The sequence below is a fragment of the Falco rusticolus genome, chromosome 4 (genome assembly GCF_015220075.1).
Source record: "Falco rusticolus isolate bFalRus1 chromosome 4, bFalRus1.pri, whole genome shotgun sequence".
NCBI lineage: Eukaryota > Metazoa > Chordata > Aves > Falconiformes > Falconidae > Falco > Falco rusticolus.
In genome coordinates, this window is record NC_051190.1 from 13,503,885 (window position 1) to 13,530,623 (window position 26,739).

The 26,739-nt window shown below is 55.0% G+C and overlaps 2 protein-coding genes across 2 annotated transcripts; one reads left to right on the top strand and one right to left on the bottom strand.

Annotated features, from left to right (window-relative positions):
- The first annotated feature begins 448 nt into the window (after window positions 1-448).
- On the top strand, window positions 449-3,856 carry CRELD1 (cysteine rich with EGF like domains 1). Its single transcript, XM_037385237.1, has 10 exons — window positions 449-648; window positions 1,182-1,264; window positions 1,371-1,481; window positions 1,558-1,649; window positions 1,763-1,939; window positions 2,061-2,156; window positions 2,248-2,331; window positions 2,467-2,562; window positions 2,634-2,777; window positions 2,856-3,856. The coding sequence occupies exons 1-10, from the start codon at window positions 463-465 to the stop codon at window positions 3,074-3,076; spliced, it is 1,290 nt and encodes a 429-aa protein (XP_037241134.1). The 5' UTR covers window positions 449-462; the 3' UTR covers window positions 3,077-3,856.
- On the bottom strand, window positions 3,155-8,460 carry PRRT3 (proline rich transmembrane protein 3). The gene is made up of 4 exons (XM_037385233.1): window positions 8,365-8,460; window positions 6,514-7,660; window positions 6,288-6,428; window positions 3,155-5,847 (listed from the first exon to the last, which is right to left on the bottom strand). The coding sequence occupies exons 2-4, from the start codon at window positions 7,640-7,642 to the stop codon at window positions 4,079-4,081; spliced, it is 3,039 nt and encodes a 1,012-aa protein (XP_037241130.1). The 5' UTR covers window positions 7,643-7,660; window positions 8,365-8,460; the 3' UTR covers window positions 3,155-4,078.
- Between the last annotated feature and the right edge of the window lie 18,279 nt (window positions 8,461-26,739).

Consider the following 26,739-nt stretch of genomic DNA (forward strand, 5'->3'; position numbering starts at 1 on the left):
GAAGAACTGGACCAGTTCAGGGGATCTGGGGGGAAACCGGACCAGTCTGGGGGGGATGAGCAGGAACTGGGCCAGTTTGAGGGGAACTGGGCCAGTGTAGCCGGAGGGGGAAAGTGACCTGGAGTGTTTGGCTGGGAGGGTGATGGGGAGCAGCTGAGCCGCGTCGGGCCTCGCCCAGACCAGGCGGTAGCGGGGCTGGTGCGCCCCGTGGAGCCGCTCCCGCTGCGTGCGGGGGCACCCAGCACAGCCCACCCGCACTCCCTCCTACGACTGCCCTTGGCCTCGGCCCCTTTAAGACGCGGGGAGGCGGGGCGCGGCGGGCGGCGCGGGTTGGCTGGGAGCGGGGGCAGCCAGCGGCGGGCCCGCGGCCATTGGCGGGGGCGGCGGGCGCTGAGTCAGCGGGCACCGCCCACGTGGTGCCGGAGGGGCGGGGCGGGGCGGGGCGGGGCGGGCGGAGGGAGGATGGGGCCGCGGCGGCGCCCGGCGGCCGCGCTGCTGCCGGCCCGGCGGGGGGGGGCCCTGCTGGGGGCTGCCCTCCTCGGGGGGGCCCTGCTGGCGGTCGCCTGCGCCCACCCGGACCCCGACCCGGAGTGGGACGGGGCCGAGCCGTGCCGAGCCTGCCGCGGCCTCGCCGACAGCTTCAGCAGGGTGCGGGGCGAGGGGGCCGGGGGCGGGGGCTGCGCATCACGGGGGGACATGTGGGGGGTGGCGGGCCCGTGGGGTGTATGGATGACAGCCCCTGCTGTGGGGGGAGGCGGGGACCAGTGGGGTGGGGAGGGGCCCAGGGGTGACAGGTGGGGGGGGTCCGACCTGCAGTGCCGAGGTGGCCCAGCGCAGGGTGACAGTTTGGGGGTGATGGGTGAGCAGGGACAAAGGGGGTGCTGGGTGGGGTGTCGTGGCTGGGTGGGGGCACAGGCCAGGGGAGCAAGGAGGCGACAGGGGCCCGGGAAAGGGGGTGGCCTGTGCAGGCCGATGGCGAGGGGAGGGCACTCAGAGCATCCCTAGGGAGGGGAGGGGTCCCCGGGGCGGGAAGAAGCTGGGCTCTGGGGTGGCAGGTCCCTGGGGGGACTCGCCCCTGGCTGGAGGAGGGTGGCACAGTCTGGGGGGGTCCCTATGGGGAGGGGGTGTTATCGGGGGGGGGGTCCCACGCCTGCACTGCCCCCCCCCCGCCATGTGCCCAGGGCCTGGAGCGGACGGAGCACGAGGGTTTTGGTGGGGGCAACACCGCCTGGGAGGAGGAGAAGCTGGCCAAGTACCAGCACAGGTGGGTGCTCCCAAGCTGGTTCAGGAGGTGGGGTGCCTGTGGGGGCCCAGCTGCCCCCGGGTGACATGTCCCCATGCTGACCCCTCTGACCCCTCTATCCCTGCAGCGAGACCCGTCTGCTGGAGGTGCTGGAGGGCGTCTGCGCCCCCTCAGACTTCGCCTGCCACCAGCTGCTGGAGCGGAGCGAGGAGCACGTGGAGCGGTGGTGGTTCCATGAGTGAGTCTGGGGACGGAGACGTGATGGGACAGGGGGTTGGCAGGGGGCTGAGCACTGTGTCCCCCCCGCTCCCCAGGCGGCAGCAGCACCCCGACTTCTTCCAATGGCTGTGCATGGACCAGCTGGCACTCTGCTGCCCACCCGGCACCTACGGCCCTGACTGCAGGCGTGAGTAGCTGTGGCATGAGCCGGGTGCTGGCGGCACTGCCCGGGCTGGATGGGCCCCCCCAGCATGCTGCCCCCTGCCCCAGCTGCCAGCCGGCTGATCTCTCCCCATGCAGCCTGTGCCGGTGGGCCCCGGCAGCCCTGCAGCGGCAATGGACGATGTGATGGTGACGGCACACGCCGTGGCACTGGTCTTTGCGTCTGCAGCCCAGGCTATGGTGGCCCCTTCTGTGCCGAGTGTGGTGACGGCTACTACGAGGCCTCACGGAACAAGAGCCACCTCATATGTGCCGGTAGGTGGGAGTCCAGCCTGGCGGGGGGGGGGGGTTTGCTGCCGGGGGTCCGGCCCGGTGCTGCCCTGGTGCAGGCAGCTCCCCCCTGCCTGTGCCCACACCTGCTCTGCCTTGCCCCCAGAGTGCTACCGGGCCTGTGGGCGCTGCACGGGGCCGGAGGACTCCAGCTGCCTTCGCTGCAAGAGGGGCTGGGTGCTGCACGAGCACCGCTGCATCGGTGAGCGCCACAGTGGGCGAGCTCAGGGCTGCGGGGAACTGTGTCCCAGGAGCTGGGGCTCAACAGGGCCGCCCCCCCGCTTCCCCCCCAGACATCGACGAGTGTGGCACAGAGATGGCGCACTGCCGAGCTAACCAGTTCTGCGTCAACACGGAAGGCTCCTACGAGTGCCGAGGTCAGGGGGAGGTGGGGGGGGGGTTCTGCATGGGTGGCTCCCCCTGGCTTGGGGCCATCCCCCATGGCCTGGGCTGCTGCCGGCTGGGGTGGGAGGGGGCTCCGGCAGCGACCCCGGCTCCTCTCCCCACGACAGACTGCTCCACGGCTTGCATTGGCTGCATGGGCGCTGGGCCGGCTCGCTGCAAGAAATGCAATAAGGGCTATTGGCGAGATGGAGCCAAGTGCCTGGGTGAGTGCATCCCGCGAGCTGGGGGGGCAGCTCTGCCCCCTCCTCCTGCCTGAGCCCTGCCTCCCCCCTAGATGTGGATGAGTGTGCCAGCGCCGAGGAGCCGGTGTGTACAGGAGTGCAGGAGGTGTGCGAGAACACAGAGGGCAGCTACCGCTGCGTCTGTGCCCGTGGCCATGTCCGCCGGGATGGGCAGTGCGTGGAGGACAAGCCCCCCGGTATGGCCTGACACAGCGGGGGGTGGCAAGGGGCTCTGCCCACTCAGCTGTGCCCCCCCACGAGCATTGTCCTTGCAGATGCCCCAGAGAAGGGCTTCTTTGATGACGTGACAGAGGATGAGGTGGTGGTGCTGCAGCAGATGTTCTTTGGCGTGATGATCTGTGCCCTCGCCACACTGGCTGCCAAGGGTGACATGGTCTTCACCGCCATCTTCATTGGCGCTGTGGCTGCCATGGCCGGCTACTGGCTCTCTGACCGCAGCGACCGTGTCCTCGATGGCTTCATGAAGGGCAGATAGCTCTGGGGCTGCCGGCTGCGGGCTGGGGGGGCAGGTTCAGCCTGTGGTGCGGGGGGCCCCCCCAGCAGGTGCTGGCTGCCAAGACCAGTTCCTGCACGCAGTGCTGTGCCCTGCATGTGTCCCCCAGCCCCTCATTAGCGTAGGGTTCCACCCCCCGCTGCAGAATGAGCTGGGGCTCCCTGATCCCCGGGGGCTCCCACACAGCCACCTCCAGCCTGAGCGGTGGTGCCAGGCAGTGTGGCACTGGGGGGGAGGGGCACAGCATGCTGCCCCCAGCCCCTCGTGCTCTGGAGGAGAGGCCTGGCACTATGGCAGGTGGGAGGGCACGGGGGCAGGTTGGGGTGCTCTGGCACCACCGGGTGCTGGGGCGGGGATGCTGGCAGAGCTTGGCCGTGCTGCCTGTCAGGTGAGTGTCCCCAGGCTGCTGGTCCTGTGGGACCTTGTGTCTCCCCCCCATGAGACTGTTCCCAATGGGGCAGCGGGGGACAGGTCTCCCCCCACCCGAAGCCGAGAGGCTGGGAGAGCTGCCCCTGTCCCCCTGACCTCTCCTCCCCATGTTCCCTGGGCAGAGCCCATCTCTCCCCTCCCAGGCTGGCGGGGCCGGGGCTCCCACAGGGCAGGGGGTCAGGGCCCCCCCACTGCTCGTGGGGTGCCATGCCGGCGGGGGGGCCCTGCCGGATGCATGAGCGTGGCCGTTTCATTTGTTCCGTGGTTTGTCCGTCGGGGTGTGCTCATCTGTACGTGTGTCCATATCTCAGGAAATAAAGCTCTGCACACCCAGCTCGGCTACTTGCGGGGGGTGCTGGGGGTGCTGCCGCCCGCCGCTGCCACTGCACACCAACGGGGCCATTTCCTCCCCACATAAACTTTTTATTTCTCTGGTTTGGCACAAATGGAGCTGGCCCCTCCTGCCCGGCCCCCCAGGGGTGCAGAATTGGACCCCCACACTGGGCTCGTCCCCCTGCACCCCCCAGTCTCTGCCCATCCTCACGTTGCCCCAGCTCAGAGCTCGATGGTGTCGCTGGAGAGGCTGCGGGCGTCCACCGGTGCCTTGCCAAGGGCCGGGAAGCTGCGGGGGCCCTCACGCTCCCAGCTGGGGGGTCCGGCGGGCACCAGGAGGGGGGCCCGGCTGGGTGCCTCGTCCAGGGGCAGGCTGTCAGGTGAGGAGAGCCCGTGGTGCCAGGGGTTCCAGCTGATCTTCAGCGAGCTGCTCTCCAGCGAGCTGGCCGAGGCGGTGACGGTGATGGTGACGGTGCCGGGGGGCTGCCGGGGGCCAGGCAGCTCTGTCAGTGAGCTGCACCGCACCATGTGCCCCAAGCCGGGGCTCTCAGCGGGGGCCAGGGAACTGTGGAGCGAGGTGCCGGAGCCACGGCGGGGCCGGCCAAAGAGGCTGTCGTGCAGGAGGTGCCGGCGGCAGAGCGCCTGGTCGATGCTGCGGCGCAGGTCGATGGGGGACGGCGGGCGGAAGGCCAGCTCCCCCAGTGAGGGGGACGAGCCCTGCTCAAAGGTGGTGCAGGAGCGGGCGGCCAGCACGTTGGGGCACTTGGGGCTGAGCCCTGGCATCCCGGCAGAAGCTGCCCAGGCCTCATTGCTGTCCTTGAGCGCCCGCAGGGGCAGCTGCTCCGCCGGGTTGCGAATGAGGTTCTTGGAGATGTCGTTGGCCGGTGCCCGCTCCAGGCTGGTGCCGCCAGTGCTGCCGGTGCTGCCAGCGGCCCAGTCGTAGCAGTTGTTGGGGTACTCGGGCGCCTCAGCTTTGCGGCCGGCACAGAAGTACCGCAGCACCTTGGCCCAGCAGGAATGGCTGGTGGGGCTCCGGTGGCAGCACTGGCAGCACAGCGGCTCGGCGGCGGCCATCAGCAGTGCCAGCGCCGTGCCCAGCTCGCCGACCCGCAGCCAGAGCTGTGCCACCCAGCCGGGCCGGGAGAAGCGCCCGGGGGGCCCCAGGACCTCTCGCAGCCACAGGGTGCTGTAGAGCTGCAGCCCGCAGACTGGCAGCCCTGCCACCGCCGCCGCCAGCAGTGCCAGGGCCCCCTGCCGTGGCCCCGGCCTCCCGCTGCCCCCCAGCCCCTCCTGGGGTGCCCGCAGCACCTGCCAGCATCCCCAGAGCCCCGCCAGCAGCAGCAGGGCCCCAGCCCCACAGCCCAGCACCTGCAGCCCCAACCCGGTGGTGGGGCCCAGCCAGGGTGGGAGCAGGTCGGCGGTCCCCAGCACCGCGCTCTGCAGCGCAGCTGCAGCCCCCAGTGCCGGCAGCCCCCGGAGCTGGGCTGGCAGCAGCTGGAGCTGGGTCAGGCGCTGGAGCTGCTGGAGCAGGAGGGCGAAGGTGCCGAGCAGCAGGGCAAAGGGGACCGTGCTGAGCAGCAGCAGGGCTCGAGGGGGCAGACGGCCCCGTGCCCCGTAGGGGTCCAGCAGCAGGAAGGTGGCCCGCAGCAGGCAGACAGCCAGCAGCAGCCCATGAGCCCCTAAAATGTGGGGCAGGTGGGGGGGACGCAGGGCAGCTGCCCCCACCAGCCCAGCCAGGCAGCCCAGTGCCAGCAGCAGGAAGATGGCGGCCACCCCGTAGACATGCGCCTCCCAGGCAAAGCCCAGCTGGCGCCGCAGCTCAGCCCAGCGCAGCCCCGTCCCGTTGGCCCCCGGTACCGGGGGAGTGTGGCTGGGCTGCGGCTGTGGTGTGGATGGATGCTGGGGTGCTGGCTGTGGCGTCGCCCCTGCCCGTCGCCATGTGGCTGAGGGGGCCACGGTGCCATGGGCAGGGGGCTGTGTCCCCAGGGTGTCTGTGGGCAGGAAGGAGCGAGATGGTCAGTGGGGAGTGGGGGGGCTTGGTAGCACCCAGCTCCTGCCTGCACCTCCCCCCCTCCCGACTGGGGTGCAGCAGCTGCAGCAGCCCAGCACCGCAGAGGGGATGCCCCTTGCTGGCCAGAGCTGTGCCCACCGGCACCTCCCAGGGGTCTCTGTCAGGACGCACAGTGCAGGGGGTGGCACGGCCCCAGTCACGTCCCTGACCCCCAGGGAAGCCCTCTCCCGCCTGGCACTTAGCACTAATCCCTGCGGGCAGGAGTAGATTAGGGCTGTCGCCGGGCACAATCCTGATTGAAGGTGTCACTGCGTCCCAGCTGGGTGGCCCAAGATAGCTGCCATCCCCCATGCCAGCCCTGACGCCCCAGGGATGGGCTCCCACATCACCTGCAGAACGGATAGGCTCGGACTGCATCACCTGTGTGCCTGGTCCCAGGTGTCCCTGTGGCGGGATGCGCCGTTGGCCATGGGGTGGCCTTGGTGGCATTTGGGGTGCTCACAGGGCCCACGGCACCCCGGACCCGCTGCGGGGAGCCGACGTCCTCTTCGGGCAGCAGCCCTGTGAGAGAGGGCAGAGCCAGGCGCTGGCACCCTCAGGGGCTTGGTCCCTGCCAAGGGGTCCCCCATGCCCTGCCAGCGCCTACCTGTGCCGGGGGTGCCAGGGGGGGCTGCGCTGGAGGCAGGTGGCAGCACAGGGCTGAGGGCAGCCCCTGGGGCGGGCTGGGGTCCCCACTGCCCCGTTGGCTTGGGATCCGTGCGAGGGGCTGCATTCCCGGGGCTGGCAGTGGCGCGGCTGAGCGGGGCCCTGCGGGTGCTGCGCTGGTGGGCTGGGAGCACCCGGGTCCAGGGCTCAGCCAGCCCCCAGGATGGTGCTTCAGGGGGCAGCCATGGGGCAGAGCTGGGCAGAGCTGGGGACGGGCTGAGGGCCCCCCACAGTCCCCCTCGTCTGCCCACCGGCTGCATGGAGCTGGGGCTGGCATGGGGACCCTGGGCTGGCCCCATGCCCGTGGGGTGTGGGACAGGGACCGTGCCCAGCGGGACCGGCTGGCTGCTGGCTGGGGCGAGCTCTGTACCCTGTGGGAGGCCTGGGACCGCTGTGGGTCCCTCCATCACTGGCTGTCCCCCTGTGTGGGTGTCTGCTGTCGCCATCCCTGGTGCCGGCCTGGAGGTCAGGGCGATGGTGGACATGGTGGGTCGAGGACTGGAGGTGCTGGCTGGCCCGGTGACACTCTGTCTGGCTGGGGTCAGGCCCTGCCCTGCCTGCAGTGGCCCTGGGGAGCCCGGCCCCGTGTCCATGGGCACCTCAGGGCCCGGCGTACCCAGTGCAGAGCTGGGGGGCGGCCAGGTCCCCCCCCGGGGCCTGTCCTGGCCTCCAGCCTCATGTCCTCGCCATGCAACGAGCGGCTCCTCTGCCACGGCCACGGCTGTGCCGCTATCCTGCCAGGCCCCAGTGCCAGCACCTGCCGTGGTGGTTTCTGTCTCCAGGGGGGTCCCGGCAGCATCCCCTGCCTGCAGCGGTGGGGACCAGCGCACAGGGCTGCTGCCCCCCCAGCGCTCGGTCCTGGGGGCCCCGGCGCCGCTCGGCTCCCCCGACGCCTCCCAGGTGGGGGGTGGGCCCGGCCATCGCTGTCCCTGGGCAGGGCGATGCAGGGGGTCCCTGCCCCACTGCAGTGTCCCACCTGGGGACAGTCCCACCGGCAGCATCCCCCGGGCCCTGGTGGGGACCCCGGTGGCCAGGAGCAGCCCCCAGGTGATGAGCCATGCTGCAGCCATGGTGAGCACCCCGCGGCCCTGGGGGGACAGTGGGCTTGGTGAGCCGGGACAGCCACAGCTGCCCACGGGGGGCACATGCCACCGGCCACGGGGCTACTGTGCCCACGGCAACCCGCTGCCCGGGGAGAGAGCCAGCGGCTGGACTGGCCCTGGGCCCTGTTCCCAGCTGTCCCCATCACTGGTGTCCCCGGTGCCAGTGGCCCCATTCCTGGCCTTCCCCTTCCCAGTGTCCCCGGTGCTGGCAGTCCCCACCGCGGTGTCCCTGACCCGGTGCTCCCAGTGCCGCTGGTCCGCGGTGCTTAGTGCTCCCTCCCCCCAGCATCCCCGCTGTCCCCTCCCCGGTGCTCCATCCCTGGTGCCCCCCCCCCGGTGTCGGTGCCGCCGGCGGCACCGCTCCGGTGCGCACCGTTCACCTTGGCGCGTCCCCGGCTGCATCCCGGCGGGGATGCCGGGCCCGGCGCGCCCCACCGCCGCCGCACAGGCGGCTCAGCCCCGCCGGCACCGGGGCCAGGGCCGCGGCGCGGAGCCGGGCCGCGGCCAGTGCGGGACCAGAGCGCGGTCGGTGCGGCCGCCGCAGTCCGCGGATCTCGCCTGCAGCGCGCCGGGCCGCCCCCACTGCTCGGTGCTCGGTGCCCGGGCCGCGGTGTGGCCAGCCCCCTCCCGCCGCCCGCTGCAGCCCGGGAGGCCCCGGTGCCGGTGCCGGCCGCAGCCCCCCCGCTGACCTGCCGGTGCCGGGTGCCGGTGCCGTGCGGGTGCGGGCGGGCCGGGCTCTGCGGCGGAGCGGGCGGCGGCGGCAGCCGGTCACGCGCCGCCCCGAGCCGCGGGCACCCGCGCGGGAACCCGCCCGGCACCGGGGGGGGGGGGGGGGGGGGGGGGGGGCGCGGGGCGGCCGGGCACGGCTGGGGCCGCCGTGCGGGGCCGGGGCACGGGGACCGGGCGCAGGTGCGGGGCGCGGGGGGGCACGGCCCCAGGGGGCTCCGCCGGGGAGAACTCCCGGCGCCGGGTCCCCCGGTGGGGCGGGTCCTGCGGGTCGGTCCCCGCGGGGCAGGACACAGCGGGGCAGCGGCGGGTTGGCTGCCGGAGGGGCGGGCGGACCGGACCGGCGGCGCAGGCAGAGCCCGCCCCGGGAAGCTGCGGCACCCCGGTGCGGTGCTGCTGCTGGTGCGTGTCCCACGGCGGGCGGGGGGCGGCTGCCGGCCCCCCAGCAAGGTCCTCGGGGAGGCCTGTGGGTAGCCCTGGCACCCGACTGCCCCGCACCTCCCACCCTGCGTGGGGCACGAAGCACCCTGGCAGCCGCGGGGCTATGGGGCCCTGCCAAGGTGCAGGTAATTAGCTAATCAGCTAATTGTCTCGCTGGAGAACTGCCCACCTGCCAGGGCTTGGGCTGGCCTTGGCACAGCCACAGCGCCACAAAGTCACACCGGCTCAGGGCTCTGTCCCGCACAGTGATGCCCGCTGGCTCCCTGCCTGCATCCCAGCTCCCTGCCTGCTCCCTGGCTCCCTGTGTGCTCCCCCGCTCCCTGCCTGCATCCTGGGCTCCCTGCCTGCACCCCGGGCTCCCTGCCTGCACCCCAGCTCTCTGCCTGCACCCCAGCTCCCTCAGGCAGTACCTGAGCTGCCACAGCCTTGGCACACCCCTGTCGCTGCCATTGCTCTCCACTCACCCAGGCCAGCAGGCACATGTGGCACCTCAAGTCCCCACGGCAGGACCGTGCTGGCAGCAGCACACAGTGGCCCGCTCCTGCTTCCTGCAGCCTCTCCATCCCCGGGGCATCGTGCCCGGCCGGGCTCACCACCGGTGCACGGGGCATTGCTGGGCTCCGGGTTGGGTGCCAGGCTGGTTGGGCCGGGCTGGGTGCAGGCACTGGGACCAGGGTGGCTGCAGCAGCCAGCTGAGCCCAGGGGCTGGGGAATTTGGGCAATGCCGGCATGCCGGCCCACACAAAGCAGGCTGGGCAGGCAGCTAATCCGGGGATTAGCACCGGGGAGGCCGCGCCAGGGGAGAGCCAGGCAGCGGCAGAGCCTGGGGCAGCCGGTGAGCCTGCACCGCGCTGGGCACCGCCAGTGCCGAGCACCGATGAAGCCGGCCAGCCTCATGCTGTGGATGGGGTGGCCGCAGTGCTGAGTGTGCAGCAGGGCCGTGGGGGGGAGCCAGCTGTGCCCCATGTTCTGCAGATGTTGGGTGCCTTTAGTACAAGGCACGGGTGCAGCAGCCACCTCCATGTCCCTGGTGCTGCCAGCAGTTTTGTCCTCTGCCAGGTGACTTGCTGGGCGACGAGTGCCCCACTCTATGCTGCTGCAGCTGCTGCCTGTGCTGATGATGTGTCCTGTGCTCTCATACTCCTGTGCCCACAGCCACCTGGGTTTCACTGGCTTTTGGCCACTGTTCTCCCCCTTCTTCCAGGCTGTTCCCCAAGGAAGCAGGACAAAATTCCAGTTTAGGAGAAAACTGTCCCAAGTAAGTGCCCGCCAACATCCCAGCTTCGCCTTTTCATGACCACCGTGCATGTTTTACGGTGCTGCCCCATGCCCTCTGCAGCACTCCTTGGCTGTGCTGCCAGAGGGACCACCCCCGGCACCTTCCCTGGGGACCTTCAGTGAAGGGTGGGACGAGACCCCACAAACACAGGTGCTGGCAGCCCCATGGCAGCAAAGGCCAGGAGAAACCGCACACGCCAGGCCCCGCGTGCCTGGCAGCATGGCTGGCTCTAGCAGTGAACCGGCGATGACGGATGGTGAGCGGGGTGGCCGTGGGCACTGGGGGTATGGGCTGGGAGACAGGACGCCTGCTTCTGGGGTGCAAGCATGGTGCTGTGGGAAGGCTGGTCCCAGCTGGGGATGCCAGCCTCAGCCCTGGGGCAGAGCCAGCAGCACACACGCTTCCATCTTTACCTGGCAAGGCTTGGGGACAGTCGCTGGCATCCTGGCCAGAGTGGGGCAGCCACTCCCACTGGCAGTGAAAACCCCGAAGGAGACCCCAGGTGGGAACAGGCGTGGGGCTGGGCCATGGGGGCCGAGGTGGCTCCCTGGGGCTTCTCCCCGCTTGCCAGGGGAGGTAGCCAGTGCCGGGGGAAGCGCCACTGGCTGGTGTTGCTGCTACACCTCCTTTCTCCAGGGATTTTGTTCATGACCTCGCTGTGTGCTGTCATGAGTGTGCAGCGGGGGGTCCCCGGGGCAGCCCTGCACTGTACCCCAGGGCACGGCGCGGGGTGCCGGGGAGCCGGGGCCTGTTCTGGCTTAGCGCAGGGGCTTGCGGCAGACACCTCCAGAGGTCCCTCCAAGCTCAGCCATGGGCTGCTGAGCTCGCTGCGTCCAGGCTGGGGGCCGCGCAGGGGCCTGCACTGGTCCCCGCAGACCCTGAAAAGGTGGCAAGCCCTGCGGAGAAGGTTTTGCCCAGCAAAGGCGGTACTGGGGATGCTGGGAAGGTGGGTACAGGAGGGTGATGAGAAATGAACGGCCACCGCAGCCTGCAGCCGTCACCCAGCCCCTCTGCTGACCTCGGGGGGTGGTCCTCAAGGCACTGGGGGCTCCCCATACCTGCTCCCGCTGCCTTCTCCTTGCTAATTGATGTCAGTGAACTAATGTTAAACTGGAAGGGCAGCACTTTCCTTCTTTACACATGAGAGAGGAGCTGTAAAAATAAATCCTCCTAGTTCCGTGATCCAGGGGAGTTAAACAGCCCCAAAGCAGCCACCTGCTCGCCTGCTGAACAGGATCTTGCCTCTCCTGAAAAAAAAATATGAAGACACTGGACTTCGGTGAAGACACAATGAGTTTATTAAAGCCAGGAAAAGGGGATCCCAGTCTTCCCCCTCAGGACAACAAACTGGACTGGTTGGGTTTGTGGCAAGAGACCTGTTTTGTCAACACTGAAATGCTGCTTTTGCCACTAACATCTCAGATCCAAAATCAAACATGATACAAATAATCTGAAACAGTGGAAGCTGCTGATAGACACAGCTGGGTACCCTGGAAAGAGTTGCTCTGTGGGAATGGGGGTTGCCCAACAGTCTCCTGGCTGTATACACCAGGTTAGGTGAGCAGGCTGGTCCTTTCTGACTTGAAAACTTTGGAGTGACTCCACACTAGAGAGATGCAGGTTTCTAAAGGACAAGAACTATCCATCAGTGACTTCATCTGCTAAATTTGACCATCACGTCTTTTGGCTTCTGTTTCAGAACCACTGCCCTTGAAAACTGTACATTGGAGAATTCCTTGATTAGCCAAGTGTTACAAGAGACAAACAAAACAGATGATATGAAGTAATTGCCTGAAATTTCTGAAACTAAGAAATTTAATCCTAAAAGGAGAAATGCAATAGTGGATGAACCTGAAGTGCTGGGATTTGGTTTTCCTCAGCTAAACTTGTCCCTGTCCACAGCTCACAAAAAACCTCCTGGGACAAATCTGAACCTTATCGAAATCAACCAGATCAACAGTACTACTGCCTAGGGAGCTAAATAGCTGAACTTTTAGACATGTAAACCAACACAGAGACAATGAGTGAGAAACAGAGTAAAGCCTCTGGCCACAGAGGTATTATTACACCTATCTACTTGAAAAGTTTCAAGTAGGTCTCAGTGCTAAATCTGATCGAGCTGCTTGTCCATGCTCTGCCAGCCCTCTCCTCCCCAGTGAACATCTCAGCAGGCTCTGCAGGTACTTCTCTGCTGCGTAAATACAACAGCAATTGGAGCCCATGGCATGTCTGCTGGGAGCAGGGAGGTAAAGTAATACTGATTCCACCAGCTTGCCAAGCTAGGGGAGAGCTTCCCCTCAGATCCCACATAGTCCCTTACAATATATCAAGGTGGGCAATAACACTTCGAAGCATCCAGGCATGAGCCTCGTCTGTTGGCTAAGCAGGTAACCTAGAGGAATAATATGCCTAGAGGAATAAACTGTGACTGAGATGGCCAAGCCTGTGCTGAGGACTCTGAACATGAAACAAACCCCTTCAATCGGAATAATCGCTGTCAAAAACTAAAGAGCAGCAGGCTGTGTTCTGCTGAGCCAGCGTGTTGACAGGACATGGTTTCTTGGTGCTTGCCGGTCTTCGGAGACTGAAGCAGCTCATCGGTTTTTCACCTGCTGTGTTACATAGGGAAAACAGATTCTCCTGTGGGGAGGAATCCAAGAGACTCCTTTTTACACTGGAAACATTAACTCTTCTTTTAATTTCCAAACTTCTCTTTCTTTTGTCTGCAAGTTGTTGCAGGCTTTTATTGGAGCATGGCGCTGGTGGGAAATTCTTTGTAAGCCTTGGCTGAGTGCTGCTGAGGACCTGCTGATTGGGAGCTGCAAAAACCGGGTTAGAGCTTCCTAAATTGACAGCAACTGTGCATCGGGGAAAGCAATTTTTTCTGGAGCTTTCCAACTCAATAACCTTGTTTGCCTTCCTTTGCTTCAGCCCACTATCAGCACATTGAGAGAGCTCACCTTTTCTCATAGCAGGGCACGTTTTTTTCCTCCCCATTGCTTTATTCCCAGGGATCCTTCCTGACCTCTGTTTCACTTTGTTCCCTACAGCCACATTCTCCACCTCACGGTCTGTGGCCCAGTTACTGCCTCTTTGCCCAGGCATATCTTTTTGTACAGAAAGGTGGCAAACTTGAGGCTGCCTCTGTTGTAATGGTGTCGTGGGTTTAAATCCTCGAGTGCATGTCCTGACGGCCTTCCTCAGTGGAGTTGGTAAGGGCACCTCCTGTGGTGCAGGAGAGTGTTTCTTCTGACTACACCCCAAAAAGTGACTGTTAGTGCAGCACATGCAAGGATGGTTAGCACAGCTCTGTGTTTCCAGGCTGTGCTTCTCCTCCTGCAAAGAGGTGGTTTCTCTGCCACATGCTGCTGTAGCAATGGGGCTGACTTCCTCTCCTGAACCTGTGTTTAGGTCAGCCTTAGACGTGCCATCCCCAGTGACCTGGTTCCTCGTGGGGGAGTCTCCGTGCTGCTCCCCCACTGTCATGCAGGGGGGCTGAGGCTGACCCAAGGAGCTGCAAACCCCCCTGCCATGGCAGCATGACCAGCGCAGGTTCTCACCCAGAACACAGCCCTGGCATGAGCCAGGGGAGGTCTGAGAAGAGTTATCTGCCATGTGAGGTGGGAGTCTGGCACTAGAAATGAACGTGTGCAGCTCAGCTAAGGTGCTGGGGAGCTTCAGGAGGCCTAGTTCTTCACACAGCTTCAGGTACTGATCCCTCAGCTGAGTGGGCAGTGACTCCAGACCCTCCTTCAGCAGCTGGACACTGGATTTCACATCCAAAATCTCCATATCTTTCTGGGGAAGCAGCAAGCAGAGCAAAAGCAGTAAGCAACACATTAAGAAGTACAATAATAGTATTCAAACAAGAAACTTTGAGTCGGGTATTGACCCAAAGATCAGCAGTTTTTATCTCCCTGTGTAATACATATTCCTAAACTGTCCAACAAAAGTGAGAGGTTTGGGATTAGGGCATACTCCTAACCCACAGCGTGCCCCCTCTCTCAGGAGCTCTGCCTTCTCACATGCTGGCATGTCACATCCTTGTCAAAAGCAATTCCTTCAGCAGGGCCTTTGGAGAAACCAGACCTGTCCAGGAGGTCTCGGACAGTTCATTCTTTTGTCTCTGATACCCACTTGTTCTTTTTTAACCTCTTTTTTAGCTCTCCCTAGGAAACCATCCAGCTGAAGGGTCAAGGCACTGCATTTTTGCAAGATCCTCTCCCCTCGAAGGCACGCACTGTACCACAAAGGCATGTGGGAGCATGAGGAAGCAGTTCTCCATCGTGGCCTGCCACAACAGGGCATGGTTGGGCTCCCCTCTCAATGACTAGGGTTTCATCAGATCTTACCAGCAACTCATCAGAGTTAGCCAGCGCTTGGGTAAGCATCAGTCAGTATCTGGCCTAGAATTAGCATTTTAATATGTTTTCTCCCTTCATTATAACGGGAGCAGTCTACTTTAGATTCCACCATTCGAAGGCAATTTAATATTCAGTTAATATTTTGAAGAAGCAGGAGAAATTCAGAACAAGGATCCAGAATAAAAGATTAATTTCTGCACTTACGGCTGCAAGTCTCCTCTCCATCTCCAGCATTGCCTGCTCCATTTGGCTTTTATCTGTCAGAGCTTTCAGCACCAAGCCACAGTGACTCTGAAGAGCATCTTGCACTAAACAGGGAAATCAATAAAAAACACATTTTGTCTTTCATTTATAAATGTGAATAAAGTACTATCAAAACTATTGCTACTTCCTCCACGGCTTGGCATGAAATACTTCACCGTGCTACCATAGTGATTTGCCTGCTGAAATCTCCCCAATCCCCAAGTGATGAACAATAGGGTAGATGTTTAATGCCAAGCACTTGAAATTCATAAGATGCTGCGTACAGGCCAAACCTCGTTTACTGTGCTCTGTTTGCTTGGCAGCTGGACATGAAAGGTTACGTGAAACTGCAAAACTTGATTGGCTCAACGCAAGGAAGGCTGAGGCTTAGCTGTCTGCCAACTGCACAATAGGCATGGCCGGGGAGGGGAATCCCAGTATAGCTGACCCATGCCAGTATAACCAACCCTCTTCTGTAACCAGCTGATGGTAAATGGGAGCTTGAACATGTGATGGGAATAACAGTATTGCTGATAAGAGGATGGAGATGCAAGAGGTTAATGGCTAAGAAGTGCAACCAGAGAATAGGTGTCAGAAAAGCACAGGAGGCTGGTAACTGAAGGAAAGCTGCCTGAAAGGATAGTGGGAAATTATGAAGGAGTATGCAAAGAATGGGAATTTCCACTTGCTGGGCACAGGAAAAGATGGGGTCAGAAACCCACTGAGCCAGGCAGCTGTGCCAGTGCTTGGCCAGCTGCAGCTGGAATACTGGAAGGCAGTGGGGGCCCCAGCAGTGTCCTGCAGGGGCACAGACCCCCTGGCGGGGTTTAAATTGGAGCAAGATGCTTTTGACTTTAGTCAGACTTGTTGAAAAACTGATAAGAAAATAGGGATTTATTTTATATAGTTGGACAACAGCACAACGCTCCTCTGTACAGCTGCAATTATTCCTATGGGAACCACTGCTGTGCCTAATACACTACAGCACAGGAACACAGTTTGCTGTGTATGTGGAGATGAAAAATCCTTAGCAGTCTTATGTTTCTTCCTCTAAATTCATAAATTTCTTCCTCTAAATTCATAAATTAGGATGAAGAGAAAGAGCTGTTTGCTAAACAACTCTGGTCTTTCTTGTGAACAGCGCAGGAAGGTGTGTACAGATGGTGGGGCTGGGGAGGGCCACTGGCTGCGCAGGACAACGCAGGATGTGAAGCACTCGCGCTAAAACAAAGCATTGCCAAGCCAATGGACCAAAATAACTGGAACTCTGGAGTTCTGGACTGACATTGTACACCCAAGAAAAATCAGAATAAACCCTACATTTCAACAAGTGACTACAAGAGCTCTGTGTAGAGAAATGAAGGCAGTGTGTTGATCAGCATTGACAACATGCAGCTGTGGCCGTGCCTCAGCGGCTGTGGGTTGATTGACGTGGATGATGTGCAGCTGTAGCTCGTTCCTGCTAAGTGGTTAAATAGCCCTGAGGGTTGTGAGAGAGGGGGTCAGATGGAGGGGGAGCAGAGTGGTCAGACCTCTGGAGGAAGGTGATACAGCACAGACAGTAGAACCTGGCCAATGGTAAAACCTTGTTGTAGCCTGCTAGTTTATTTGTGCTGCAGCAACTGGTGCCCTGTGTGAGGCCAACTGAGTTGGACTTCTGACTACAACAGCTCTGCAATTAATTAATCGATTATTTTTTGTGACAGATCCAAAGTGTTTGATTAACTTCAGTATTGGTGGAGCTGAGAGCACAGCTAAAGCTATTCCTGCATGCCAAGTGCTTAGCTCTTCAGCGCAGCCCCTCTCGCCTCAGAGAGGTGTGCTCACAGGATGCAGAGCACTTGGGATCTCTTCTCCTGCCTAGCTGTTTTCATCAAGCTTGCAGGGACTTAATTATCTTGATGAGCTGTGCACTTCTGTCAAACTCTAGATGAAATTGGCCAAAAAGTTAAAAACTATTAGGGAGAGGCAGACAGAAAGAGTTTCTGTTTAAAAAAAAAAAAAAAAAAAGAGAAAAAAGGATCTTTTAAAGAGCTACATTTGGGAAGGAAGAAAGGAAAGAGATCTGAGCGTTTATGGGCTTACTACTTTGCTTTCATATAGTGCAAGGTTTTAGAATAGACCTTAAGGGAAAGGGTATTCAAAGACATGGAGGGAAATAGAATAAAATGGAACAAGATTTTATAAAAGGCAGATTGTGCCTGACTATTGTAATACACTAGTATAAGGCAACTTCTTAGACAATGGCAGTGCAGTGGCCTTTTATAGATTCAAACAAAGCTTTTCAGTGGAAGTTGCCATGTAATATGAAGAAAAACTGAGAAAAAATAAGTGGATAAGCATCAATTAAAGGGAAAACACCAGCTCTTGAGAGGGGTGGCGTGAGGAGACAAGGTGGCCCTGAAAGATGCTCCTCAAGGTCTGTTCATGAGACAAACTTGCTTAAAATCTGCTGTAGTCACCTGGGTGCAAAAGCCAGTGGGCATTGAAGTAATTAGCAGGTGACACAAAGATGCATATGCCAGCACCAGGGGGTACAGGTGACACAGGGCAGTGCAGTGTGTGACAGTGCACAGACTCTGGCTGATGGGAACTGCTGTGCACCCCAGGGTGGCTGGAAGCCCGTGCGCAGTTCTCGCTATCTATATGTGCAAGGAAATAAAGAGACTGAACTGGGACACGTGCAGAGAAAAGCTACAAGATAATTAAGTGCTTAAATGATAATCTCCTCTTATGAAAGGAGATTGAAAGTGTTTGTCTTATGCAGCCACGCAAACCAGAGGTGTCTGGTGGCATGGGGCTGGAGGTGCTGCTCCAGTGCGGCAAGGCTTGCCACTCGAGGGATGGGGTGCTCGCCCAGAGCTGGCTCCCAGCAGCAGGGAACCCTGCACCAGGCTGGATCTTTAACTTTATTTACCTTCCTCGAAAGGAGCGATGCTTGGGAGCAGTGCACACTGCTGCCATTTGGGAGAAGAAACCCTGCAGTTGCCTTCTCCATGCATCTTTCTCACATGCAGTGAGATAAACCACCTCCCAGACCTAGGCCTGGGGGGAATTTCTCCATTTTTTCAGGATGCCCATCATTACATGGTTTTGCCTTGTTCTCCACAGGAGCGTGGCTGATTTCTGAGGATTATCTGCACGTATTTCAAGTAATAAGCTCTCTGCCGTTGCAGGCAATTTGGTTGTCCCTGCTCTCTCACTGCTGTTTTTAAGCTTTTAGTCTTTTGCTCTGACAGCTTTAGACTTTTTTACAAATCACCGGGGGAAAGCTGTGGCTTGCAGAATGTGTTTGTGATGGAGCAAATGTTTGAGTGGGCCTTTTAGACTGCTGGTTAGACGCCAGGGCTACGTGCAATCTTAGAGCAGGTTTTTGGGGACCCTGCCAGGCCCTCCTGGCCTGCAAGCCTATATAAAGGGGAGGAAAGCAGTAGTGACTAAAGGAGGAAATTCTTTTCACGTCACTTCATCGCCTTCCATCTCTGCATAGTGAATATATAGGAAGGCCAGCATCAGCAAGCTTACCTTGGCTTGCTGCTCTTCTCCATACACTTAATTTTAGTTCAGAATTATTTTTAAAACTTTCTAATTTCCCTAGTCAGTCTGTTCTTCTACAACATGGTATCCTCAGTCTAAAAATAGCACTGCATCCACTGGGCTTGTGATCTGCACATACGTTTGACTCAGCACAGCATGCTGCAGGCAAGCAACTGACAGCCAGTCTTCTGAATGCATTTAATTTGTACGTGTAGGAGTATTCTGCAGAAAAAATCCCTCAGTACACAGGAGGGGCACTCTCCTTCCCTCGGGTTTCCATACCAGAAAGGTGTTCAGACTTGTCAAACAGTATTAAACAAAATAAAAATGAGCATTAACCTAGACTTAAAAAAACAGGCATCGAGATGGTCAAACTAGATCAGATCAAGGACCCTGTTAGGCAGGCTCTTGTCTTTGAAAATTATCGAGAATGGCTGCTTCAGAGAAAGTTCTTTTCGAATAAACCCTGCAGCAGATGATAGTTATTGAATGACTTGATCATAGAGGAAAAGTCTTTACTCAGTTAATGGGTGGCTTATGCACAGACTTGTGCCTCTGTTAAGGTATTTTACCCTAAACAAAGCAGTCATTTACAACTTGGAACATCGTTGTGTCTTGGTTTGCTGTACCATTGTCTTCAAATGCTGCTGGTTTACATTAATAACATATGGAATGTGAAATCTGGCATGAGGTAAAAGGCTGTAGGACCTTGGGGTAGGTCTGCCACCCTGCGTTGCAGAGGGTTCCCCACGAATCAGCCTGCACTCAGGTGCAGGTGCACTCCCAACAGCTGAAAACTACAGTCTGAGCAGCCGAGGGAGAGAGTGTCAGCCTCCTAGCCTAGGAATATTAAACAGCAACTGCTTCTGATGCCTATCTATCATCGTCTATGCAACTCATCCTGAGACTGGCACCGACAGTGCAGAGGCTTTAAATAACACTTTGGAAGGAGGTTGGTTCTCCTGCGCCCAGGTTCGTAGGGGAAATAGGAAGTGGTATAAACCTGGTGAGACAAGAGCAGGGGAGACAGCTATGGAGCTCAGCAGAGTGCTCCATTTTCTCCCTGAGCAGCAGCGGAGCTGTGCCAGCAGATGAGACATTTGGGCTGTCATGGCTGCATCCTGCTCGGACATAGCCTGAGTAGTCAGCTGGCAGGTTTGTGCCTGCTTAGCGTGGGTCCTCTTCTGCATCGGGCACCTGTGGGATGAGCTGCCACTGATCTCAGCCTGCCCTATGGCAGAAGGCGCCCCAAGCCCTGAAGTGTAACAATGAGGGGTTTCAGTATTCACCAAGACAACCACACATCCCCTCGTCATCCATGCCAAGGTGTTCTGGAGACTCGTTATATCTCTCATCTCAACAACTTTCATAGCCAGTCACTGCACAGCTAGTTAGCAGCTGCACAGGAAATGTGTTTCCTTTATCACTTTTAAACTTTTTGACTTCTCAGTCTATACAGAACATAAGGGAGTCTGGATTGGGTGTCCCAGTCTGGACTTTACTGTTCACAATAAACAAGCTCAAATCCCACCATTATAAAGATAGTGAAATCCCCTAGAAACCTTGCCAGCAACTACCAGGCCTGGGGAGACTTGAAGCAAGTCATGTTTGACGACTTCCCACCAGGCACTGGATTTTGTCAGAGAATTGCATCAGCTCATACCTCTGTAAGGGACATACTGCCTGTTATTTTGTCACCCTTGCTGGCAGGAACATCAGAGGATTGCCTGTGGTATGCTGGCTGGGAATATGCTTCTCATTTGCAATGAAGTCAAGGTGGTGCAAAAGATACGGCTGTTATGAGCTGTCACAGCTGGAACTACCAAATACCAGAAAAGCAAAGCAGTTCAGAGAGGGCTGAGCTGTGAAAATCAAGATTTGTATTGAAAAAAAAAAAGTTTCAACAGAAGTGTGGGTATATGTAGAGGAATGAAGGCAGTGGGTTTGTCAACATTGACAACATGCAGCTGTGGCCGTGCCTCAGCGGCTGTGGGTTGATTGACCTGGATGATGTGCAGCTGTAGCTCGTTCCTGCTAAGTGGTTAAATAGCCCTGAGGATTGTGAGAGAGCGGGTCAGATAGGGGGGGAGCAGTGTGGTCAGACCTCTGGAGGAAGGTATATAACACAGACAGTAGAACCTGACCAATGGTAAAACCTTGTTGCAGTCTACTAGTTTGATTGTGCTGCAACAGGTATATGAATGAAAATGAGAAAAATATAAAAAGAAATTAGCTGCAGGAGCTGAAACCAGAAAGAAAGAGCAAATGATGAATGGGCAAGTCAACCAGAAAAACTATACAAGGTGGAAGAATTGAGGATGTAGGGTCTGCTTGCTTCTTTACGTCCCTGTGCACAGCACACAGAGATGTGAACAAGGAATAGAGCAGTTGTGACTCTGCGGAAGCTGCTCAGTCAAATGCTCACCTCCAGTACCAGACAGCTCTATCCACTGTGTGAAAGCACATACAGACAAACCCTCAAAAGATGACCTTTTTTTGTTTTTTACCTTACTGCATAGAGCATGCCAAACCAACAGCATTTGGAAATGGTTTGGAAATATATTTTGAAAAATATTTTCTGTTTTGTTCTCTCCCAGTGTCTATGTAGACTGTGCCAAACATGCTTGCTACCCACTTCTACAAATGAAGCCTATGATACTCCTTATAAGCTTTTAATGAAAACTGATTTGATTTCAAGTTCCACCTTTGCTTTTTCAGAGCTGTTTCAATGTCCTGGTGTAGTACTTCTCTCCTTGAAAAGAGCCTCTTCATCTTCTGCATTCCTCTCCTATATGTGAAATTCTCTACTGCCAATGATTTACCGTGTCTCTACCATGTCACCCACATCGCAAGGTACTGTATCATCAGCTATTGGCATTCAGTGCTTTATCAGCTCTGAATTTAGCTCTTTGTCACCTAAGTTCAGGAATTTCATACCAGTTTTTCAAGGGAATTGCCTCAGCTGGGATGTTTTTAAGGCATTAATGCAGGTATTTATTTAGTGGGAACTTAATTATCCGTCACTGTGATACCAGTCAAATGGCAGTATTTATCAGCAATTAACCAGTGACAGATGAACCTCCCAGAAATATAAAAAGAACAACATTGTGGAGCATGTGATGATTTTCATTATATAGTCAACGTTCTGCAGCATCATACATTACAGAAAGTGCCAATTTTTCTTTTCAATTGCTTTGAAAATCTAGAAGCAGGCACCTCTGGGAGGATTCTCATTTCATTCAAGGCACATTTATTTAAAGTGGGCATGGAGAAGAAACAGTACAGCTGAGCAAATGGTATGGAATAAAGAGGGGTAGTCATGAACAATAGATTTGATTTTCAGTGCCATGACAACAATTTCTGTGCAAGAGGTATATGAAATCAGGCAAAGTCCTGCTAGAGAGTGGACAAGTTGAGGCACTGAAGTAATTAGGGGATGGGGAAATGCATAATAGGGAGCTTGTTGTATTGGCCAAAGCAGATAGATTCTTGCTTACATTAAGGTCCCACCAAGAGCACTTGCCGAGCACAGCAAGGGAGTGTTCTTAGTATAACAAGATTGGTATTTCAAACATACAGGCTATTGCAGCCTCGAGCAGAATGCGCCAGACTCCGCTCTTTTTGCCTGAGAGGGCTGTGTTGACTTAAAGGGTATCTGTCAAAGCTGTGCTTCGTGGAAGCCACATTTTACCCCACAGTGAAGATTACAGTGCTTTTGTGAAGGTCTGCTGCCTTGATCCCACAAATACAACTCATTTCACATTTCTTGCATGTATTGAAACTGGCCTCTTGTTCTTGCACAGAGCAGGGCAAGCACTGAGCAGAGTCCTGACAGGGTGTTGATAAAAAATCATGTCAGCATTAAAAATTAATGCACTCTCAAAGGCTCAGATCTTAGCCAAATTAGAAACAATTTCCCTGAAGCACTTTCCCTCAGTAAAGACTAGCCACTTCAGAGACAGAGCTGTTCAAAAATATGTTACATTATTGGCTTTTTTGGGAGGTCACCTTTTTATAATGGCAATAGTGTGCTTCACTATGTGCTTCTTACTTAAGAAATGAGCAGTACTAGTTTTGCTCATATCTAAAACATAATCACTTCAAGCACAGAGGAGTGATGGAAGACTTCAAACTAACACATGAAAATCTGAGAAAGCCCTAAAACCCGAAACTGGATACTCAGGATATAAATATCTAAGTTATTTTTACTGTGTATTCCATTAGTGCTCCAGATAGTCTAAAAATGATCATACTCCAGGCAGAAGACAAAACCACAGAGGTGCATTTATCTATGCGTGCTTGGCATCTAACCACAGAACACCTACGTTCTTGGACAAAGTACAAGAGAGCAGAGGAAAGGAGAATGTAACAGAGTAAGAATAGAAAAATAGACAAGTCCATACCATGGATTAGTCTTATTTGCTCTTCTCCCTTAGGAAGAGCAGCTGTGAGTGGCCTGGCTTGTCTAGTTCACCCCAGCTTGGAGACAAAATGCTGACATTCAGCAGTTGGACTATGCCCTCTGCTGTTAACAGGAATACAGAAAGGACTTACCTGTCTGGGAAATGGTTTCTAGGTGAACCAAAATGGATTTGTTTCCTGAATCAAACATTTCTCCAAACTTGTCCAAGCACGCTTGCAGCTGCAAAAACAAAGGTAAATGAGAAAATTAATACATTTCTCTTTCTTTGTTTGCAAAAATACAGCCCCACGTTCCACAGAACAGCAACTGCAACTTATGGAATGGATCAGCCTGAAAATGGTTATTTATCTGCCACTTGAAACAATTTGTTCAGCTGTTGATTCCAACCCCAAAGGAGATCTGGAATGGCTCAAAAGGCTACGAAATGTTGCAGACATCTTAACAGATTTCAAAATAGAGATACTGAGCTGTAAAACAGCATTAATAACAACATTAATTGAATTAATTATAGGAGTGTTGGGGAAGAGACCTTCACCTTCAGAGACTAAGACCACATTGACTTATTCCTGAGAGCAGACCACTTTCTGCAAGCAGAAGGAAAAAAGAACTGGTATTTGCAGACAGCCATTATAGCCTGTTCTTGTTCCCAAAACCCAGAGACATTCCACTGCTGACTGTGAGGCAAGGCCCTAAAAACCTTGACCTTAAGGGCAGTCTACAAAGACAATGGTATATGCAATCTATTTTTATGGACAACTGTTGGTTTAAAGTATTTGAGTGCCCAAGACAAACAGTGTAATAATTCAAATATCAGCACAGAAATAAGAGAAGGCGAGTGTTCTGTAGCATTTCTAATTCTTCATTACCCTGCACTCTGAATTTGAATCAACTTACCCCTTGAAGCCTGTCTTTGATACTGGAAATAAAGGTGCTTAAAACCTCACTAAAATGAAAAAAAAACCAAGCATGAAATAGACATGAAAGTTACTGAAGTAGACAGACATTGAAAAGATTACAGTAAACATGAGACATGAAACACTGCAAGGCATAGCATAGTGCATAATGTAAGCACAGAAGTGTGCTTACTTCAGGACACATAACCCTTTGAAGTCACCTTGCTTCAGGAAAGCATGGACTCTGCTATGTAGAGTAAGAAAGAAAATATATACACATGCACATATATATCATATACATGATTTTTTCTTTTTTCCTGTTTTTTTAACTCTCCCATTTTTGGCCTAGCATTCGTGCCTCTCCGGGAAGTTTTAGCTGGTGTTTACACAACTGTCCATTAGCTGCTGGGGTGTTACCACCACAGTATCTGCTCCGGAAGGACCCAGCCTTGGCAGTGGTGACGTGCCAGTTGCTGGGATACATGATATTGTATTTGGACTAAAATATCTGTGGGAAAAGCATGGGAAAAGCTTCAGCATCAACAAAGCCCAAGCCAGGAAGAACAAATACCGCTAATCCATTTCTCCTGAGATTACGCCTGTGGTTTCTGTTATCCATCTTTTTAAGCTGAGCAAGTTTATCAGGGACCAGGCTATGTTCATGATTAACCTATCAAACTGAAATAAAAGGATGGTTGCTAAGCAAAGTGATAACCTATTTCCTCTCTGAAGTTTTGGGTGAATTTAAATCAATCATTAAGTGATCCAGATTGCAACAACTGAAAAGGTAGGGGCCAGGAAGAGTCTAGTTATGAGAATTAGGCATGCCTTCTGAAATCTTTCTAGTTTTATGGAAAGGAAGATATTAATTTTATTAGTCAGACTTGCGGGGGATACAAATTGATAAATTATACGTTTATCTCTGTACAGATGATATAGTTATTTCTATAAACAGTCTTTAACTGGTTGTGAGTCTGGAGTGTAGGAAGGAGCATAATTAATTTAAAAATAAATAAAGGCTAATTAAGAGTTCTGCCTAAACATTTAAAACTATTTGTTCATTTCTCATAATTCACTTACAAAAATCCTCCTCTTCTCTAATAGGCACTAGAGAATCAAATTTTGCCTTATCAGAAGCATAATGCCCATTGCGAAAGAGAGATACATAGCCTGATTTGATCAAAGGCTTTTAATAAAAATGTGTTTCACTTTGGATGTTACATTACAAAATGTACAGCACTAGGAATTATTTATAGGTGCACTGGGAAGTTTGCCATCTTTCATTTTTGAGCTTCAGGCAGTCAGCTTGTTCCCTAAACTCCTTTAGGACCTACACGTACGTTTAATTCTTAACATCTGACAAAGAGCAGATGCAAATTACGTTAACAAATTACACTTGTCTGTTACCAAAAACACAAGAAATAAAAATCTTGTATACAAGTAAAATTCTAGAGACACATGCAGATTTATAAAGGTGTAATCATTGCATCTTCCACTGCACACAAGTATGCTTGGCAATCTCCTCCTCTGGCTTAAATGTGGAGGCTGTCCTTAGAGTCCCTTTGATCAGTCCCAACACAGTCTACAAAACTTTCAGAAATATGGGCTTTCACAGGGAATCAACACAGATCAAAACCCTGCTGCTTGGATAAAGAAGGACAAAGGTAAATTCAGGTTAGAGTTTTGTTGTTCCTTGTGGCTTATGGCCGAGTGTCTTACATAAATCACATTGCAAATAAACCCTATTCTCTTATCCTGTGACTCTTTCCAATCACAGGTTATTTAAAACCTGAAAAGATACTTTTCTTGGAGAAATATGCTGCTACATCATCCGTGACTTTCAAAAGGGGAAGAAGGAGCTGTGGGAAGTGATAACCACCAGCACAGAAAGAATTTCCAATGGATGTCTACATACCGATCGTATTTGTCCTTTATTTTGTTCTTATTCACTTCAAATTTTTCCAAGACACTTCTCACTCTTCCACCACCAAAATTAAGCAAACCTTTTTCTTTCGTATCGTCATCAAATAACTGTGGTTTTGTCTGGTATTTGGTAAAAATACTGGGCTCACTCTGTTACACAAAAGAAAGAAAAATGTTGAAGTATAAGAATAATCAGAACATTAATTAGAAAAAAATATGTGTGTACCAAGTGTTTTGCAGACAGATCAGGGTGATTGGATGTGACGGATTAGATTGGACAAGGAGATTAAGAATTTCATGAGATTATGGCTCATTTAGTGTGCCTAGTTAGATTGACTCCCTGTGGAACTGAAACCTAACCCAAATTCCTCCAGATGGAGGCTTTTCTCTCATCTTGAGGATTTTCAGTTGGTTGTGATCGTAAGGTGTGCGAATTTTTTTCCTGTATGCTCAACACAGAGACTATAAATTAATTCCAGTGTTCTTGGAACTGTGGAAAAGTTAAAGATGTCAGTGGGAGCTCCCTGTACAGGAATCTAAAGAAAATCCTATTGAATTTCCTGGTGGATGACATCATTTTGCTGCCAACTAGCAACATCACCAGACTGCAGATGAGTTTTCCACATGCTTCAATATGCATTTCAGAACAAAAAAATTAATATTAATATGAAAGCTGTAAAGATCTTCTTCATTCTACAAACTTCCCAGACACTGGTCAAAATGGAAATGCCTTTTCCTTAAAACATAAGAAAATGCAATTTCTACTAAATTTTCGTCTTTCAGCATGAAGATTGAATTTCCTTTTTTGTGTCTGATGAAAAGCTGCTGCAGCTAATGGACAAGATCCTCGGCAAAATGCAGAGGACAGCAGATGGGACCTGCAACTGAAGGACAGCCTAGGGTCACCAAGCTAGCACCACTGCTCTTTCCTAGTCTTTGTTCTCAGGTGTCTTTATTTGGATCTGTTGCTCTCCATTAGTAGTGCAGGAACTATTTCAGCGAGGCTGGTAACATCAGAAACCCTGTACTGTAGAAGAAAGATTATGTGCATAGAAGTTCTTAATCCAAAATCATTCAAGCACCTGCCATAACAGCAATACAGCAAGGTAATTTTCAGTCAATGAAAGAACATACTGGATACCTCTGTCATTCTTGCAGCAAGCTAATGAAGAGAAAGCCAGTATTTTTCAAAGAGGAATAGGTGTAATATTCTACTTTAGCTAGGTGGTCTAAAG